The sequence below is a fragment of the Ptychodera flava genome, chromosome 8 (genome assembly GCF_041260155.1).
Source record: "Ptychodera flava strain L36383 chromosome 8, AS_Pfla_20210202, whole genome shotgun sequence".
NCBI classification, from domain to species: Eukaryota; Metazoa; Hemichordata; class Enteropneusta; family Ptychoderidae; genus Ptychodera; species Ptychodera flava.
In genome coordinates this window covers 3,786,923-3,805,715 of record NC_091935.1, presented here as the reverse complement: position 1 = coordinate 3,805,715, position 18,793 = coordinate 3,786,923, and the positions used below count along the sequence as shown (strand labels likewise).

Sequence of the window (18,793 nt, the reverse complement as noted above, 5' to 3'; positions counted from 1 at the left end):
CTCAAATGATTTGGGTCTTTTTATCTACAAAGTTATCTATAAAACTTTCCTGGTTGTCTACGACATACAAAAAAGTAAATGTAATGTATATGCTACTGTCCAGTTTCCATAAGTGTAGCTTTATGTTGGAGTACAACTATACCAACAACATTTGTCTCAAATATTAGTGTAAGCAAACATTTCTGTGCAAAGGCACCGGCAATTTCAACAGAGGGTGTGATTACTTGTGGCTTTGTCAAGAGAAATCCTTTTAGGATTCTAAATACTGTATATTCATTTTTAGCTACTATAGACTATAGTCTATAGAAGCTGTTGGGATGGGTATCTGTCAAGCGTCCACCGTCAGTATGTGTGGGTGTGTGTCCATTTGTGAGGATGTCCGTCTACTCAAATATTTTGAGAACCACAGTACTTACAGACTTGATATTTGTTGTGTAGCTGCAACATAGGGTAATGAAACTATCTCGTTTTTTTGTATGTTTGGAAATATGCAGATTAGCTAAAAAAAACATGTTTGGTAATTGGTAAAATAATCTTCATAACCACTGGTCAGACAGCTCTGATATTTGGCTGCAGGTCCCTAGGAATGACCTTATTCAGATGTGTTCAATCTGTGATGAAATATGCAAGTTTGTATTTTTAAGGAAATTATTGTCATTTTTGGTTGAAAAATCTTTTAAAATCTTCTTCAAACCGCTTGTCAGACAGTTTTGATATTTGGTTACTGGTCTGCAGTGATTACTGTCTTGTTGAAATTATGCTGAAATATGTAAATCTGTAATTTTAAGGCAATTTTGCCATGTTTGGCCAAAAATCTCCTTCAAAATTTCTGGTTGGACAGCATTAACATTTGGTGTACATGTTCCTAGGGATAACATAAATATGGTTTCTACAAGCTATGCCAAAGTCTGTGAGTTTTTTAGCTCCCATAGCCATATGTATATATGGCAATGGAAGCTATTCTTATAGGCTAGGGAAATGTCTGTATGTATGTATGTATGTATGTCTGTATGTCTGTATGTCTGTATGTCTGTCCGTCAACATCAAAAACTCCAAAACCGCTGTACATTTCATCTTGATATTTGGTGTGTACATGGATGATGGGCTGTAGATGAGATTTTGTTCAAATGAAGTTGTCATTGCCAAAAATATGCAAATTAAGTGAAAAAATGTAAAAACAGTCAAAATTGAAAAAACTCAATAACCACTGAGCAGATTACATGAAAAATTAGCATGTAAGTACTTTGGACTGACATGAAATGATTGTGCACATCTTGGGTCAGTATCTTGGACTTGCTATTTTTCATGAATTTTTTTGTAATTTTCTCCCATTTTTGGTCAAAAACCTTCTTCTCTGAAACCACAAGTCCGATTGATTTGAAACTTGGTATGGAAGTGCATAGGAGTGACCTTTCCCAAATTTGGGCAAATCATGGTGAAATTTGCATATTTTTTAGTTTACACGTCCATAGACTCCCATGTATAAGGCAGATCTCCATAGACTCCCATGTATTAGGCCACGAAAAAAAAAAATTTAGTTTCTCATCGTATTCATATTGCAAAAAGGATGCAGTGACACAATTTTTAGTCCCCACGGATGAAGTCCAGTGGGCTAATAGATTGGGTCATGTCCGTCTGTTCGTCCATCCGTGAGTCCATCCATTCACGCAGATATCTCGGATATTTTTACAAAATGTCATGTGACCTTGATGACCTTTGATCTCAAATATACATATTTGTCCATAACTCAGTAACCACAAGTGCTACCACCCTTCATATATGGTATGATGGGACACCTTATGACGCCACATATTGTACTTCATTTATTATGCGCATATCTAATTTTGAGCGAGCCAATAGAGCTAGAGGTCTGATTTTTGGTATATAAGGATAACTTAGCAAAACAATTTTTTTGACAAAATGTCACATGACCTCGGTGACCTTTGACCTCAAATATACATATTTGTCCATAACTCAGTAACCACAAGTGCTACACCCTTCATGTATGGTATGATGGGACACCTTATGACACCACATATTGTACGTCATTTATTATGCGCATATCTAATTTTGAGCGAGCCAATAGAGCTAGAGGTCTGATTTTTGGTATATATGGATAACTTAGCAATACAATTTTTTTGACAAAATATCACGTGACCTCTGTGACCTTTGACCTCAAATATACATATTTGTCCATAACTCAGTTAACCACAAGTGCTACACCCTTCATATTTGGTATGATTGGACACCTTATGACACCACATACTGTACCTCAATAATTATGCACATATCTCATTCTGAGCAAACCAATAGAGCTGGATGTCTGATTATTGGTATATAGGGATAACTATAGGAGAGAAATTTTTTGATTAAATGTCATGTGACCTCGATGACCTTTTACCTAAAATATATGTTTATGTCAATAAATAAGTAACCACAAGTGCTATGTCCTTTGTATTTAGTAGGATGGGAGACCTTATGACAACACAAGCTTTACCTCATTAATTATATACACATCTAATTCTGGGCAAGCGAATAGAGCTAGAGATCAGATTTTTTGGCATATAGGGATTAATTAGCAATATAATTTTTTTTTTGAAAATGTCATGTGACTTCGATGACCTTTGACCTTGATTATACATATATATGCATATCTCAGTGACCACAAGTTCTATACCCTCCAATTTTGATAGGATATTAGACCTTAAGATGTCACATCTTGTACCTCATTTATAATGCGCATATGTATTTCTTGGCTGGCCAATACTGCTAGAGGTATGATCTTTTTCCCCATTTAGAACCATAACTTAGACATGCCTCATGTGTTTCAAATTGGGAACAAGGACATAGACCTATGTGCCCATAGATCTCAACATATACACTCCAGTGATACTTCTTAATGACCACATTTTCCTGCCCCATCAAGACTAATACTCCTATTACAAGTGGGGACTATGTCATTGTAAATGACTTGTTGAGTTAATGGTTGTATCACAGTGTTCGATATATCTAATTCTGTATTTTTTCCATTTTATATTCTGAATAAATACATTAAACATATTTCACTGTCTCCAGTACATTAATTACATTTAAGTATTTTCACTTCATGCACTTTATCCCTTTCACACATGTTCAAATATCTGACCAGAGATCAAACACTTAATAGTCCAGGATGGGAGCTACAGTGTCATTGATGCTATTTTTTATTTTTGAGACTATTTTTGTCATTTATAATCAATTTGATTTTTTCTTCAAAACCGCTGGTTAGACAGCTTTGATTCTTGGTATGCAGGTCCCTTTAGGATGGCCTTAGTGAGATAATTTCATATGGTTAGGAAATACTTAATTTTGTATTTTGGAGGCAGTTTTTGCCAATTTTGGTGAAAAAGGCTTCTAAAATATTGCTGTTCTGATAGCTTTGCACTTGGGTATATGGCTGACCTAAGCCATATACTTTGTTTGCGCATTGCAAAACATTTAAAAGAAATTGTTAAAAAGTGAGGAAGTCACATTTGGTATTAATTTGTAGCAAAATTTGATTGAGGAAACAAATCTAAGGCTATTTTACATATTGGACCAACCTAAAGCAAATATTTAATGGAGGAAACGAAAACACAGATAAGGAATTTGGATCTACATGAATTCCATTTGGCAGGGTGCACACTACCAGGTATTACCAACTCAAGTATAATTGTCTTAATTCTAATCAACATACACACACACACAGCTGTCAGGTCATTAATCGATTAAGTAATCATCACAAAATGGAGTAAGCCAAGTGATACTCACACGCAGGATTAATAAGATGAGAGGATGACATCAGGTCATTCCATCACACAAGCTGAATAAAACAAAATTTTTGACTTTTCCCTCAAACACTATATAAATTTGCTCCTTCTAACTGAGGTTCAATTTACATGTATCAGTGATCATTGAACAAATAATGCCCTGTGTTTTTTATGCTTTCGATCACAACTTTCAACTTACTTGGACAATGTTGACTTCCTACATAATTTGCTTGCAGTAATTGTAAAAATTATTATCTGATCCCTACAGGTATTCATATTTGATATTACACATACTTCTTACACACTGGGAAATAATTGAAATCTTTCTGTTTTTCACTGATGTCCAACATTGGAAAGTTAAAAGAAGCGGTTGTTAGTTTCATTCTAATCGGTTTGTTCGGTTTACATGTACAGTTTATATTGCATATTTTATGCCTGGTTTTTCTCGGTTTTACCTTACTGTGATTAAATCGCCCAAACTTTCCAAGTTAGGACACCACTAGCACTTTTTTCAGGCCACTTGTTGAAACATCTTTGTTCATGGCATTTAGCTAACTGACGCTATGCCTGGGCCAGGATAATTAGTATTCATTAGGGGACGTTTCCATCTAAAAAACAGTGCATATTCAATGCACATTCACCCCTTGAAATAGGGGTTTGAAGGGGTATGGAGCTCCTAATTAAAGTTATTTGCCATCTCGTAAGCTGTTTGCAATATGTGATTAGAGATAGCGATTAAGTGGGTGTACAGGGAAGACATCTCTGCCTTACACACTTCACTAATACAGATAATCGTTCGCCTTGAACTTCTTTGAACATTGTACCCTAATTTTCACAGATTAGGACCTATAAATATACTACAAGTTGTCATGATCGCTAATCGATACTGTTACGTAATATATCATATGACCAGGTGCTACTATCAACGTGGCTTTTGCAATAAAGTTCAGGTTGTTGTTCAACGTGTACGGCTAGTCTGAGTGTCAATCATTACATGGTGTCAGGAGTGCTGAAATGGATAAGTTTCGACCACCAGAACCATTAAAATTAGAAGGAAACTTGTCAGAAAACTGGCGAAGATGGAAACAAAGGTTTTTAGCTGTACATGGAAGCTTCTGAAGCAAATGAAAAACCTGAAAAGAACCAGTGCAGCATTTTCCTCCACGTGGTGGGTGACGAGGCTCTGGAGGTGTATAACACGTTCACCTTCACGAATGCAGCTGATAAAGAAAAGATACAGGTACTGTACGAGAAATTTGAAGAGTACTGTAGCCCTAGCAAAAACGTGACACTCGAACGACATAAATTTTTTACATGTTCGCAAGGACCTGATGAATCTTTTGACCACTACGTAACCGAACTGAAAAACCACAGCAAATCATGTACATTTGGTGAATTGACGAATAGCCTTATCAAGGACCGTGTCGTATGTGGTGTAAATAATTCTCATGTTCGTGAAAGATTACTTCGGGAAACCGATTTGGATCTACAAAAAGCGATTGAAATATGTCGGGCAGCTGAGCAATCAAAGACACACATTCAAGCTTTGTCCAAAATGGAAGAGAAACCTGTCTATGGTGTGAGAAAAATGCAGCCAAGAAAAGAATCGTCTCAAAAGCAGGAAATTCGACAAAATGACAAACCAAAACAAGCGGGAATTTCTCGAAAATGTCTATGTGGCAGGTGTGGTAAGAAGCATGGTCCAAAACAATGCCCAGCTTTTGGAAAGTTGTGCTCAAAATGCAAGGGAAAGAACCACTTTGCGAAAGTTTGCAAGACAAAGAGAATACATTCTGTCGACACTGAGTATTTCACCGTAGATGATGAGTCGGAAAAATTATTTATTGGTATGATTGGGAGTTGTAATGTGGCGAATGGGTGGAACACTGACATAAATGTAAACGGTAATGTAATAAAATTTCGACTTGACACTGGTGCTGAAACAAACGTGCTTCCGTTGAAAATCTATTCTAATATGAAAAATAAAAGTAGTCTGGAAAAGACAAATGTGATGTTGTCCATGTATAATGGAGCTTAACTGAAACCTGTTGGAAAAACTGTAATGCGGTGAACTGCTGAGAATAAAACCGAAGATGTTATGTTTGTGGTAGCAGATGTTTCATCGCCACCTGTAATAGGTGCAAATGACTGTGAAAGATTCAATTTCGTACGCCGAGTTATGGCCGTGAAAAATGAAGCCATCTTGAGTGAATACGAAGATTTATTTGAGGGTTTAGGCTGTTTTGATGGCGAGCATCATATTGTAATAGATAAGACTGTTGCACCTATAGTCCATCCACCGAGAAATAATAAAGTTACCAACGCCACAAAATAAAGATGACGTCAGACGACTGATGGGAATGGTCACATATCTTGGAAAGTATATACCAAACTTGTCATCGATCACGGAACCACTTCGTGTACTGTTGAGAATTGACGTTGCATGGCATTGGGGTGAAGAGCAAGACAAAGCCCTTGATCATGTGAAACAAATACTCACTAGTCAACCAGTGCTTCAGTTCTACGACGTTCGAAAACCAGTAACCTTGTCAGTAGATGCGTCCAAATCTGGACTTGGTGCTGTACTTCTTCAGGAAGGACATCCATAGCGTATGCCTCAAAAGCCATGACTCCGACCCAACAGAATTACGCTCAGATAGAGAAGGAGACACTTGCAATTGTGTTCGCATGTGAGAAGTTTCATCAGTATGTCTATGGCAAAGCAATCATGATCGAAACAGACCATAAACCACTGGAAGCTATCTTTAAGAAGTCGCTGAGCAAGGCACCGCCAAGAATACTTCGATTTTTACTCCAGTTGCAGAAATATGATTGCAAAGTTGTATACAAGCCCGGCAAGCTGATGTATATACCGGACACCTTATCGAGAGCGTATCTGTCAGATAATGCTGTTGACGATGCTGAAGCTGAGGCACAAGTACACATGGTATTGTCCAACTTACCTGTCTCTGAGAAAAAACTAGATGAGATCAAAGAAGCAACACTCCAAGATGACCAGTTACAAACACTGATGAAGGTGATACATAGTGGTTGGCCAGAGAAAAAACGAAACTTGCCAGAGTGTATTTCGATGTATTGGAACTACAGAGAAGAGATCAATGAAGCCGACGGTTTGCTTTTCAAAGGTGATAAACTAATAATACCAGAAACACTACGTCCCCAGATGCTGAAAAAATTACATGAAAGTCATCTAGGAATAGAGAAAACCAAAATGTGTGCAAGAGATGTCATGTTTTGGCCTGGAATGTTGTCTGCCATCACTGATATGATCTCAAAGTGTGCAGCCTGTCAAAAATATCAGCGCAATAATGCAAAACAACCGTTAATTCCACACGAAATACCAAGCAGGCCTTGGCAGAAAATCGGCACTGATCTGTTCACTCTTGGTAATAAAGACTATGTAATGGTAGTTGACTACTACTCAAAGTGGGTGGAGTTTGGAATACTGCCGAATAGTACTACAAGCAGTGACATTATCACCCAGTTGAAATCCTGTTTCGCCAGATATGGTATACCGGATGAAGTTGTTTCAGATAATGGTCCGCAGTACTCAAGTCACAAGTTCAAGCAGTTCGCAAACGAATGGGAATTCAAACACACGACCTCCAGCCCGGGGTATCCACAGTCAAATGGAATGGCGGAAAAGGCCATTGGCACAGTAAAGAAAATGCTAAAGAGAGCACTGGAGCAAGGGAATGACCCGTATGTTGTACTGCTTGAATACAGAAATACACCGATCGCTGGATTGAATTATTCACCAACCCAGCTACTGATGAATCGGCGACTGAAATCAACAATACCCACAAGTGGTAATACCTAATGTGGATCAGAAACTTAAAGACAGACAGAGAGTATGGTGTCCAATCCATGCCAAAATTACTACTTTGATTTTACAACATAACATGCCATTCCGAATTCTATTTTACAATTCAACATGCTATTTCACAACTCAACATGCTATTTGACAACACATCATGGACTTCCAAATCCTATTTTACAACTCAACATGCTCTTCCCAATTTCATTTGACAATTCAACATGCTATTTCACAACTCAACATGCTATTTGACAACACATCATGGACTTCCAAATCCTATTTTACAACTCAACATGCTCTTCCCAATTTCATTTGACAACACATCATGGACTTCCAAATCCTATTTTACAACTCAACATGCTCTTCATTTGACAATTCAACATGCTATTTCACAACTCAACATGCTATTTGACAACACATCATGGACTTCCAAATCCTATTTTACAACTCAACATGCTCTTCCCAATTTCATTTGACAACACATCATGGACTTCCAAATCCTATTTTACAACTCAACATGCTCTTCATTTGACAATTCAACATGCTATTTCACAACTCAACATGCTATTTGACAACACATCATGGACTTCCAAATCCTATTTTACAACTCAACATGCTCTTCCCAATTTCATTTGACAACACATCATGGACTTCCAAATCCTATTTTACAACTCAACATGTTCTTCCCAATTTCATTTGACAATTCAACATGCTATTTCACAACTCAACATGCTATTTGACAACACATCATGGACTTCCAAATCCTATTTTACAACTCAACATCCCATTCTAAAGCTAGCTCTGCGGAGCAGGGCAGTGTTACTGGCTATCGAACAAGATTCAAAATGGCGGACGCGAAATGGTCCCCTCGCACAGAGAGAGAAATGCGAACTTTGCACAAGTCTAAAAACGCAGCTTAGTACATTGTGTATCTAAACAAAATGAGCGTGCTCGAAAACTAGGATCGATCACGATTATAAATTAAAAATTGCCTGTTTTTGGAAAAGAAACTGCGCGCTGCAATCAGCAGTTTTGTCTATTGTGCACCGTGCGTGGGAGGCTTATCGTGAAAGACCGAGATTTACTATATGGCGCATCTGATATGGTCCCATCGCATAGAGAGATGAAAATAGGCTTTGTCTAAGTTCAAAAGCACAGCTTAGCTCATCGTGCATCTAGACAAGTTGAGCGTGCTCAAAATAGGAGATCGATCACGATTTTGGGTGAAAAAAACCGATTGTTTTCGGTGGAGAAACTGCGTGTTGCAACCAGTGGTTGGTTTTGCCTATGGCGGTCAGCAGGGCTGTGGTGGGAGGCCTTTAGCCGGCAAGGGGTGGACCATTGGGGAGTGGAAAATTTTCGAAAAAAAAATTCCCCACAAATTTCAATAAAAAATAATCAGCCAAAGAAACTTGAGAAAAACAGATGACGCACTTAGGTAAAAGGAAAAAAAAATCCGTCAAAATTCTGAAACATTTTTATTTTAGTCTGCATCAGATATACTATGATTCTTTGGCCAAGAAAGGGGGGGAGGGGAGATCTGAAGGGTATAATCGTGGCCAGTAAATGAAGTAACTTTTTTATTTTATAACTTTTTGTTTTGTTCATCATATGTTTTTCTTTCACTGAAGTTTGGCATCGTAAAGTAATTCGAGATATAAGATAATATAAAAATCATATCTGTGATATCGATTGTTAACAACTGTATTGTGGGTCTTTACACTATGATTAATTAACAAGAATTCAACAATTCAGGCAGCTTGCATCGGTACATAAAATGGGAAATATTCACCAACCATATGACAAACAATCACTTTCTTTGTATTTCACTATTCAACGAAACTGATTTCCATTGTAATGTTTAGACAAATAGACAATAGACAAAACTGCTGATTGCAGTGCGCAGTTTCTTTTCCAAAAACAGGCAATTTTTAATTTATAATCGTGATCGATCCTAGTTTTCGAGCACGCTCATTTTGTTTAGATACACAATGTACTAAGCTGCGTTTTTAGACTTGTGCAAAGTTCGCATTTCTCTCTCTGTGCGAGGGGACCATTTCGCGTCCGCCATTTTGAATCTTGTTCGATAGCCAGTAACACTGCCCTGCTCCGCAGAGCTAGCTTTAGAATGGGATGTTGAGTTGTAAAATAGGATTTGGAAGTCCATGATGTGTTGTCAAATAGCATGTTGAGTTGTGAAATAGCATGTTGAATTGTCAAATGAAGAGCATGTTGAGTTGTAAAATAGGATTTGGAAGTCCATGATGTGTTGTCAAATAGCATGTTGAGTTGTGAAATAGCATGTTGAATTGTCAAATGAAGAGCATGTTGAGTTGTAAAATAGGATTTGGAAGTCCATGATGTGTTGTCAAATGAAATTGGGAAAAGCATGTTGAGTTGTAAAATAGGATTTGGAAGTCCATGATGTGTTGTCAAATAGCATGTTGAGTTGTGAAATAGCATGTTGAATTGTCAAATGAAATTGGGAAGAGCATGTTGAGTTGTAAAATAGGATTTGGAAGTCCATGATGTGTTGTCAAATAGCATGTTGAGTTGTGAAATAGCATGTTGAATTGTAAAATAGAATTCGGAATGGCATGTTATGTTGCAAAATCAAAGTAGTAATTTTGGCATGGATTGGACACCATACAGAGAGTGCAGAAGATGTACTACGATCGCCATGCAAAGCTGTTACCAACTCTCAAACCAGGTGATTCTGTCAGAATCAAAACAGACAGAAAATCGGAGCCTGCCATTGTGACAGCCAAAACAGCATCCCCGAGATCATACATTGTTACTACGGCAAACAATCAGTCATATCGACGCAACAGACAACACCTATTGAAAACAAAGGAAGAACCGATTGCCCCTGCTGAACCAATGGATAACGAGACATCCGTCACGCTTGTGAAGCCGCCGCCACCACTACAAGAGGCTGTATCCACGACAGCAGCGTTGAAACCGCCACAAACAACTTCAACCTCATCGCCAAAGCTTCGTGCTTCTGGGATGGAATCTACAACACCGCCAAAGAAACTGTTATCCTCCCCACAAGGAACACAGCGAAGGGATGAAATCCGCACTTCATATGGTAGAGTTGTTAAAAAACCGAACAGATATGGATATGATTGACGTTGATGAACGGGAACTGATATGAACTGAAAAACCGACAAAATTCGTTTGATTTCTTGTAATGTCCGTAAGTCTGTACAGTGCATATGTTTATTTGTTTGATGTTGAGAACAAAAATTCCAGTTATGTTTGTGCATTTTCGTTATCTAAATTAATCAACGTACTAATTTATACTAAATTACTAAATCTATTATTATTAAATTTGTACTGACTCGTTTGATGTGAACAATATATAAAAACACTTTGACAACAAACAAATTTTCTGGAAATGATAAGTTGACCTCCAAAAACGGGGAGATGTCATGATCGCTAATCGATACTGTTACGTAATATATCATATGACCAGGTGCTACTATCAACGTGGCTTTGGCAATAAAGTTCAGGTTGTTTTTCAACGTGTACGGCTAGTCTGAGTGTCAATCATTACACAAGTCATATGTTAGTTCAAATTAATAAAAGTAGGAACAAATTCCAATGTCCTGAAATGATAATACTGTTGTCAAGGTTTACACGAGATAGAGTTTGTGCCGCTTCACTGTACAATACCTTGGCATAAAGTAGTACCGGCCAAGCTATTGGTATCTGAAGTTGTTGACTAAGCGTTATGTAATGTCTGATTATATCTGATTTTACTACTTTAGATTGCATATTATCAGTGCAGAAAGAGCCCAAAAAAGTGTACTGTATGTTTTTAGATGCGAGCGTCCCGTCATGTATAGATATTGTGAGTTCAAGCACCACAAAAAGTAAGGCAAGTCCCAAAACCCGGACCGAGACGAGTCGAGACGAGAACAAAAGACCTCCTATCTTACTGATAGAAAAGTTACGTTTTTTTGCATATAGGCAGCATCTGTATCAATGCCACGGGGAAAAAAAGAACGTTGTTCCATTTCTATCTTAGTTAGTCAAAGAAGTGATATCCCACTCCTACCATCGACTTATGCTTGTTCATTTTCGTACATTCTAGTCAGTGGTTACATAGCTCTCCGAATCTGAATCTTAATCTGAGGTTGCCTCAGATTCGCCACAAATAACATACGTGTACTGTAGTACCGGTAATGTAGAAAAATGGTGCAGAGCCACTGTAATAAAATTAAACATATGAGCTCTCAGTTTACTTTCCTAAAACGTGTTTGTAAATGGTGAATCTAATTTCTAAAAAATGATTACTTAAATCCCCTGTATGTATGTTTCTAATACAAGGTTACCTATTTTGAATTCACAGTAGATATCATAGTAGAATCTGAATCTGGCGCTTATTGCTCAGGCCAAAATGCCGACGTTGCGTCGCAGTTCGCATGTTTCGAGCTCGCCTTGAACTCAAGTTGAAAAACCTCAACAAATCTTTTTTCAGTTGTTCCAATCGTTGATTGTGCTATTTCTTGCTTTGTACATCGATCTTTGACACTCTCAACAAACTACTGCAAGCTTTCTGTAGTATTGTATTATGATGTATTTACAACGCCTGGCCTGAGGGGTCATTATGGTCTCGTCTCGACTCGTCTCCGTCCGGGTTTTGGGACTCTCCCAAAAAGTAAAGCATCCAGTAAGACTGCTTCAAATTTGATGACGCTATAATTATACATGTTGCTCATACAATGATGTGCTGGCACTGCAAGCATTAAGCAGGATCAAACTATTTTGTATTTTTAATGAATCATCATCACGGAAACCACTAGTATAATAGATCTTTCATGTTTCAAAATTTTTTTGTCAAACTGGCTGTATATTATCCACTGTGTGTGAGAGACAGATGGTTAAGATACTCTAGGCATAGTTGGCAGTTTTCTATGCAGGCTATTGATGAATGTCTGTGTATATAGGGAGATTGTAAGTATAAGCCATACAGGAAAAATTCTTCTGCCCTAAGAATGTTGTCAAAGGACCTCAGTGCACTCACAATATCTGGTACTATGAACTTCCTCAGTACCATCCATGTCATAATGTTCATACAAAAAGTACACATGATCTCCAATATATCAATCCAAACTCTTTCTTATTTCTCATATAAAGTAATAAGTGGCCAGTAAATACATGTACATTTATTATAAATTATTTGTATAATTTTTTCATTCTCTGTGTAGAAACGACCAACAAGCTTGACGCAGTAGCAGCCATCCTTATACCAGTCGGAGCAACTATATTAATATTGTTTGGTTTCATGGGTCGACGTCTGTACAGGAAAGTCAGGGGAACTGGTTTCTTTGACCCTGTAGCAAGAGTCCAGCTTCCTGGTGATTCTGAAGTAAGTCTTATTGGTATTTGCATAATATGTGAAAGTAAAAGAAATCCATACAGGAAATATTCCAAATTGTGAAGGTTCTTATAAGATTACATCTGATGTAAAAATGATGTATTTGATGTGTTAAATTCTTTCTGGGCAACAGAAATTACAAGTACTGATAATTGCCTTGAAGGTCTGTGTATGTCTTATTACAGATTTATCTTGGGAGTGAGTAAACGTACTCCACTTGAAGGGATAAGGGCAGAATTAGGCAGATTTCCATTAAAGATCAATCTTTATATGTCTGTCATTAAATATTGGTGCAGGTTAAATAGTTTGCCAGGAAATCATATTCTGAAACATGCACTTCAAGAAAACATAGATATAAATTCTCCTTGGGCAAATTTTATTCTTTGTAATTTGGAAAGTTACAATCATATGAATGTCTTCAACTCCTTAAGAGTGACATCATATGCCCAGTTAAACAAGAAATTAAAAAGGAAGATATCAAGCTAGTATTTGAATTCTTAGGAGAGAGAATATGTCAAATGATACTAGAAAAAATAGAGGAGGTAATAAATTGCGTACATATGATGAGTTTCATTTATTATTCTCATTTAAAAAGTTTATCACTGGATGAGTTTTATTGTTACAGGAAAGTGGAATAGATTGCTCCACTTTTTCCGGTGTCACACAAAAAGAAACGGCCCTTAAAAGGGTTATTGTGCATAATTTTCTAGATCTTGCTATATTCTTGAAGAACACTGATTTGAGCTGATCGACCCTCCAGTAACCTTCACAATGTTAAACAGTTTGTTTATTGTACAACTTGGATACTTTGTTGTCCTCTTGAAAGTGTTCAGTTTTGTACTTTGTCCAATTTTGGAATGTACCATGCCACACTCTCTGCTTGTGTGAGTTGAGTATAATAAAGATTGATTGATTCATTGATTAAATTCTTTCTGACTGTTATCAATCAGTTTATTTTATAGACTGACAAATGTAAAAAACCATTTACAGCATGAATTTAAAAATGTTTTGAAAATTTATAACCAAAAATGGTTAATCGAAAATCAGTGCCAAACTCATAGAAGTATAGTTTAGTTAATAAATGGAACATTTACAGAGTTACAGGTTTAAATTGCAGAAATGTTATTTTTCACTTAGGAGGAATAGTCGAAGTCATCACTTAGCATTGAATTTCAAACATACAGTTGAGCAGACCACATTTTTGGCAAGACTGGAGAAGGCTGGGACCTCAATGAAAAATTTGCAAAGTAACATAATGCTAGGGGTTAATTTGCCACAAAAAGCATCAGAACGCTGAGTTGTTTTGATAAGGAAGATTTGGGCAGGTATTATTTTGGTGAACCAAAATTTCTTTTGATTTAAATATCATCGACTGTGTATATAAAATTTAATGAAATTTAAAATATCTTAATTTACAGGAAAACAACAGTGCAGTTCTTACCAGAGAAAGACAAGTCAAAGTGGAATCAGAAGTCTATGATGATCTTGTTATCACACACCTAGGGGAACCAATACCTGCACAGGCCAACAGCAATACACAGCCAAAATCATTATCAGCTGATAGAAGCTGTGTGTACAATATTACAGACAGAAACTCCGGTAGCAGGACTTCATATATTCACAGTGAGAGAAGGGATGCTGATAATATTTCTGAAAGAACTGAAATCATTCCTGATTTGATTGATGATGATGATGATGATGATGATATTAACATTTCAAACTTTCTGGGTGATATGGATCAAGAATTCATGTCAACTTTTATGCAAGACTCCACAGACAAAAATAATAATGATGATGACAAAATTCAATTGTCATGTCTGTTATCAGAACCAGAGCAGTCTGAATGTGCAACTATCAATAATGATTCAAACTACCAGGATTCAGAAAGAAAACAAAATATTCACAATCAGTTTCAATATGACCTAGAACAGATAAGCCAGGATGAGATAATGCCGTTACTATCACAGGCACCAGGAGAGACTGCATGCGTGCTTGCCGATGAGGATGTGGACTTTCAGACTTCAAAACACAAACAAGATGATTCCCAAACAGTCGCAGTATAGAGTGGTACTGATAAGCCATGATGAGACAATGCCTTTACCATTAAGGGTACCCGAAGAGACTAAACCCATAGTTATCGATGAGATTTCAGACTACCAGACTTCCAAAAGTGAACAAGATATTCCCAAACAGTCTCAATATCAAGGGGAAAGGATAAGCCATGATGAGATAATGCCATTACCATCAGAAATAGCAGAAAAGACTGGATGCATAGTTTCCAATGAAGGTTTGGACTACCAGACTTTTAAAAGTGAACAAGATATTCCCAAACAGTCTAAATATCAAGTGGCACAGATCAACCAGAAAACTCATTCAGGATATTGTCAAGCCACTGAATATGACTGTGTCACAGATGACTCATTGACTTTGTTGGAACCACAATCACAAAATACTAAAATCTTGACAGATGCTGATGACAATAAGGAAAGGAATACAGATCGCAGCAGCTTTGATTATAGTCATCTGGTATCAGAAGCTGATCATACAGGAGACAATCTTGATAATGAAGACATTTCTCATGGCATAATCCCTCGACCTGGTTACCTCACACCAACAACAGTAGATGACAGTCATTACAGCATATTTAACAGTTTTCATCAACCCAGATTTGACATTCATAGGTTTGACAGTAATGATTGATTAGGATGCATAAAAACAATATGGGCAGGCAAATGTAACCATGGTCACATTTTAAAATTTTTGTTTGCAATTGTTAATGTATGCTATATATAGGTAATATATGTACCTACCTAATGCAAGTGTAACCTGTTCGTGAGAGTCGATACAGTGCCACCATTGTTTGACGTTCACTTGCTATATCTGGCGAGATTCAGTAAAGCGTTTGACCCTCATATAACTGCAGATTTTCTGTGTCTGCCTCATTGATATATCTTTCAAGCTTTGGACAGCAGTGAACATTGTGGTCAACTGAACTGTATATGTATACTCTCCTTTATTTTAACAGGGTTTCCCTTGTACTGGCTGCACACAGAGAACGCCAAACAGCACGCCAAACAGCTTGCCAAATCAAAAATGGCCAAACAAATTTCTTAAAACTATAGAGGGAGGGTTAATTGGTGCAAAGGAGACATATGCACACTGAGTGTCAGCATTGAAAAGCAGACTTACAAAGGCTAGTTCGGGTAGAGGTACAGGTGTAAAAGTCAAAGGTCAAAGCATAAAGGCAGGCATCGATGATTAAGATATATCACAGCAGAGGTCTGAAAGTCTATTGAAGGCTTTAACAAACAAAGAGGGGCATTGTGGTCAATGTACATCCCCGGCGAAATGTCAACTGTGGTGTACCATAGTCAACAAGGTATTTGATGGTTTTTGATGTTTGACCATGAACTACCATGGTTGGCCATGATATGAGACCACAGTAGGCATTCAATTACTATGGTCTACCACAGTTAACCACAGTCTATCATGGCTGACCTGTTTATGGATATCGGCTACCATGGTTGACCATGGTATTTGATGACTGATTGTATTTATGACCATGGTTACCGATGGTCAACTATGGTTGACCATGATATTTGATGACTCATGGTAGTTTAATTTTGATGCCCAATTTTCTTGATGATCATATTGATAATAGGCTGTATGTATATACACTCCCATATTTACATAGTTGAGTCTCTTGACATCATTCACAGTTGTTAGAGAGAATTAATGTCATTGCCCGGGAAGCTTAGACCAATTTGCTGTATTCTTGTTCATGTCAGAAGACTGTGGACAAATATCGAGCTGAATTTCTTGGAATTATTGACATGGAGGGCATGAAAGCACTGCTGCAATGGCAGGAAGTTAAGACTATCTCAGTCTCACTCAATGTTTGCCTCGAAACATGATATCAACATGGGCAAGGTCATAGGTCCATTGTCATTGGACCTTTGACCCTTTACCATGACGTCACATGTCATTAAGCAATGCATTTGATTGGCTCATTTGAAGCAGCCATCTTCAAAATTCACTTCAAACGGATTGTCTGTTCAGTGAACAACTGGAAAAGTAGCTGTGTTTTTAACATCGATTTTGGGAGAAATTTTGGATATTTTTGCTCATCGAACATTCAGGGAAACACTCAGAAGATGTTGGAGGATGATCTTTGATAGAATTTGAAGGGCTTGGCTGTTATTGCAGTGGACACTATAATGGAGGCTAAGTTTGCTGATCCTTAAGCGAGTCTGTCATGTTATAATGACACCAGTCAGGGATCAGTGGTGTTTTGCAGAGTTTTGGTGAGGTTTATACCAAGATTTTTTCCGTTCTGACAATTTTCAACCCAAGGTTTTGATTCAAAAACCATAAAATACCATTGGTCGGTGATCATGGTTGACCAAGGTTAATAACATGGTCAACCACGTTTGATGCCCATGGTCAACCATGGTTAACCATGGTTAACTACCTTGGTTTACCGTGGTTGACCATGGTTGGTGACCATGGACAACCATGGTAATTTGTGCCATTTAACAAACATGGTCGACCATGAACTACCAAGGTTGACCATGGTCATATGACCATGAACTAACATGGTAGTCCATGTTAGACCACCGACACTTTCGCCGGGGATGTGTGCAAGTCGCAGGCCAAAAATGGGCATGGCAAAATAAGACATCTAGTGAGAGGTGCAAAGGTCAAAAGGTGATGAAGGGGTGAGAGAAGAAACAAGAAAAGCAGTCAAGAAAAGAAAAAAAAACTGACTGGTGCATAAGAAATTAATGTCAAAGGTCACCAACTGGTAGCCCATCAACAGAGAATGGATAGGCCAATCGTCCGCTCGCACGGCTCGTTACCAGACAGGAGTCTTCTACTCTGGTTTCGGGAAGCATCCAGCTGCCCGGAGAGGAGACCTTGGCAAGTGAAGATAGGATAGGCCAGGTGGGCAGAGTGAAAAACCCAGGCCTAGTCGGGCCTAGCCAGGCCCTCTAGGTTGGCGATCTAAAATTTAAGGCGAATTCAAACAAGTTGGAAATTCCCGCAGAGACTGAGTTTTGCAAAGCTACATTGTGCTACATTGTACAGGTGTTTAGGGACAATGGAATGGCTGGCCCTCTAGGAGCATTAACACAGATTAATAGAAAGGCATACAATAATCTGTTGACAATTTTCCCCAGAATTCTATAGAATATCTGTGACTTTATATTGATGTTCAAGATGTTTGGAAGGTTTGTAGGATTAACACCCTATTGGAGTTTGACAGAAACTTTCCTATACAATTGCAGAGAATGAAAAAAGTTAATATTGAATTTTGTGGAAATAAAGTTCACATTTTGTATGTGTATAAATATTAGACAAAGCTTATACAGGAAGTCGATGGCAGCTACCTGTATATTCTTCAACATCTGTTATGTAGGTCATTTCCCCACACTCAAGACGTGAGTTTAATTAGTCTAGAACATTCTCAAGGTCACTGTCCTTCACAGCCTCACGACCTTGAATTCAATTAGTCATGTTTGGAATGTTCTGGGAATTTAATTAGCTGTGTAAGAGAGATACTTTTAGAGCAGTACTAGCATATCAATAATAGTTATAGATTGTTCATATATGCCACATGAGTATAAATGGGGGACGGCACACATTTTCCAGTCAGATATTTTGGGATCGTATCTTTTGCGTGTTACTTCAAGACTTTGGAAACTCCAGCAGTACTAATTTCAAGACTTTTCAAGATCTTCACTGCCAGGCTGGATTTATACTGAGGATTTTGTGCAACTT

General features: G+C 37.7%; 1 protein-coding gene across 1 annotated transcript in view; it reads left to right on the top strand.

Annotated features, from left to right (window-relative positions):
- Positions 1-15,934, top strand: part of LOC139138225 (neural cell adhesion molecule L1-like) — a 31,902-nt gene extending 15,968 nt beyond the window's left edge. The window contains exons 12-13 of the mRNA XM_070706506.1: positions 12,843-13,003; positions 14,431-15,934. Coding sequence (XP_070562607.1) covers positions 12,843-13,003; positions 14,431-15,075 — 806 coding nt within the window. The 3' untranslated portion in view covers positions 15,076-15,934. The remainder of the gene's footprint in view (positions 1-12,842; positions 13,004-14,430) is intronic.
- The last annotated feature ends 2,859 nt before the right edge of the window (positions 15,935-18,793 follow it).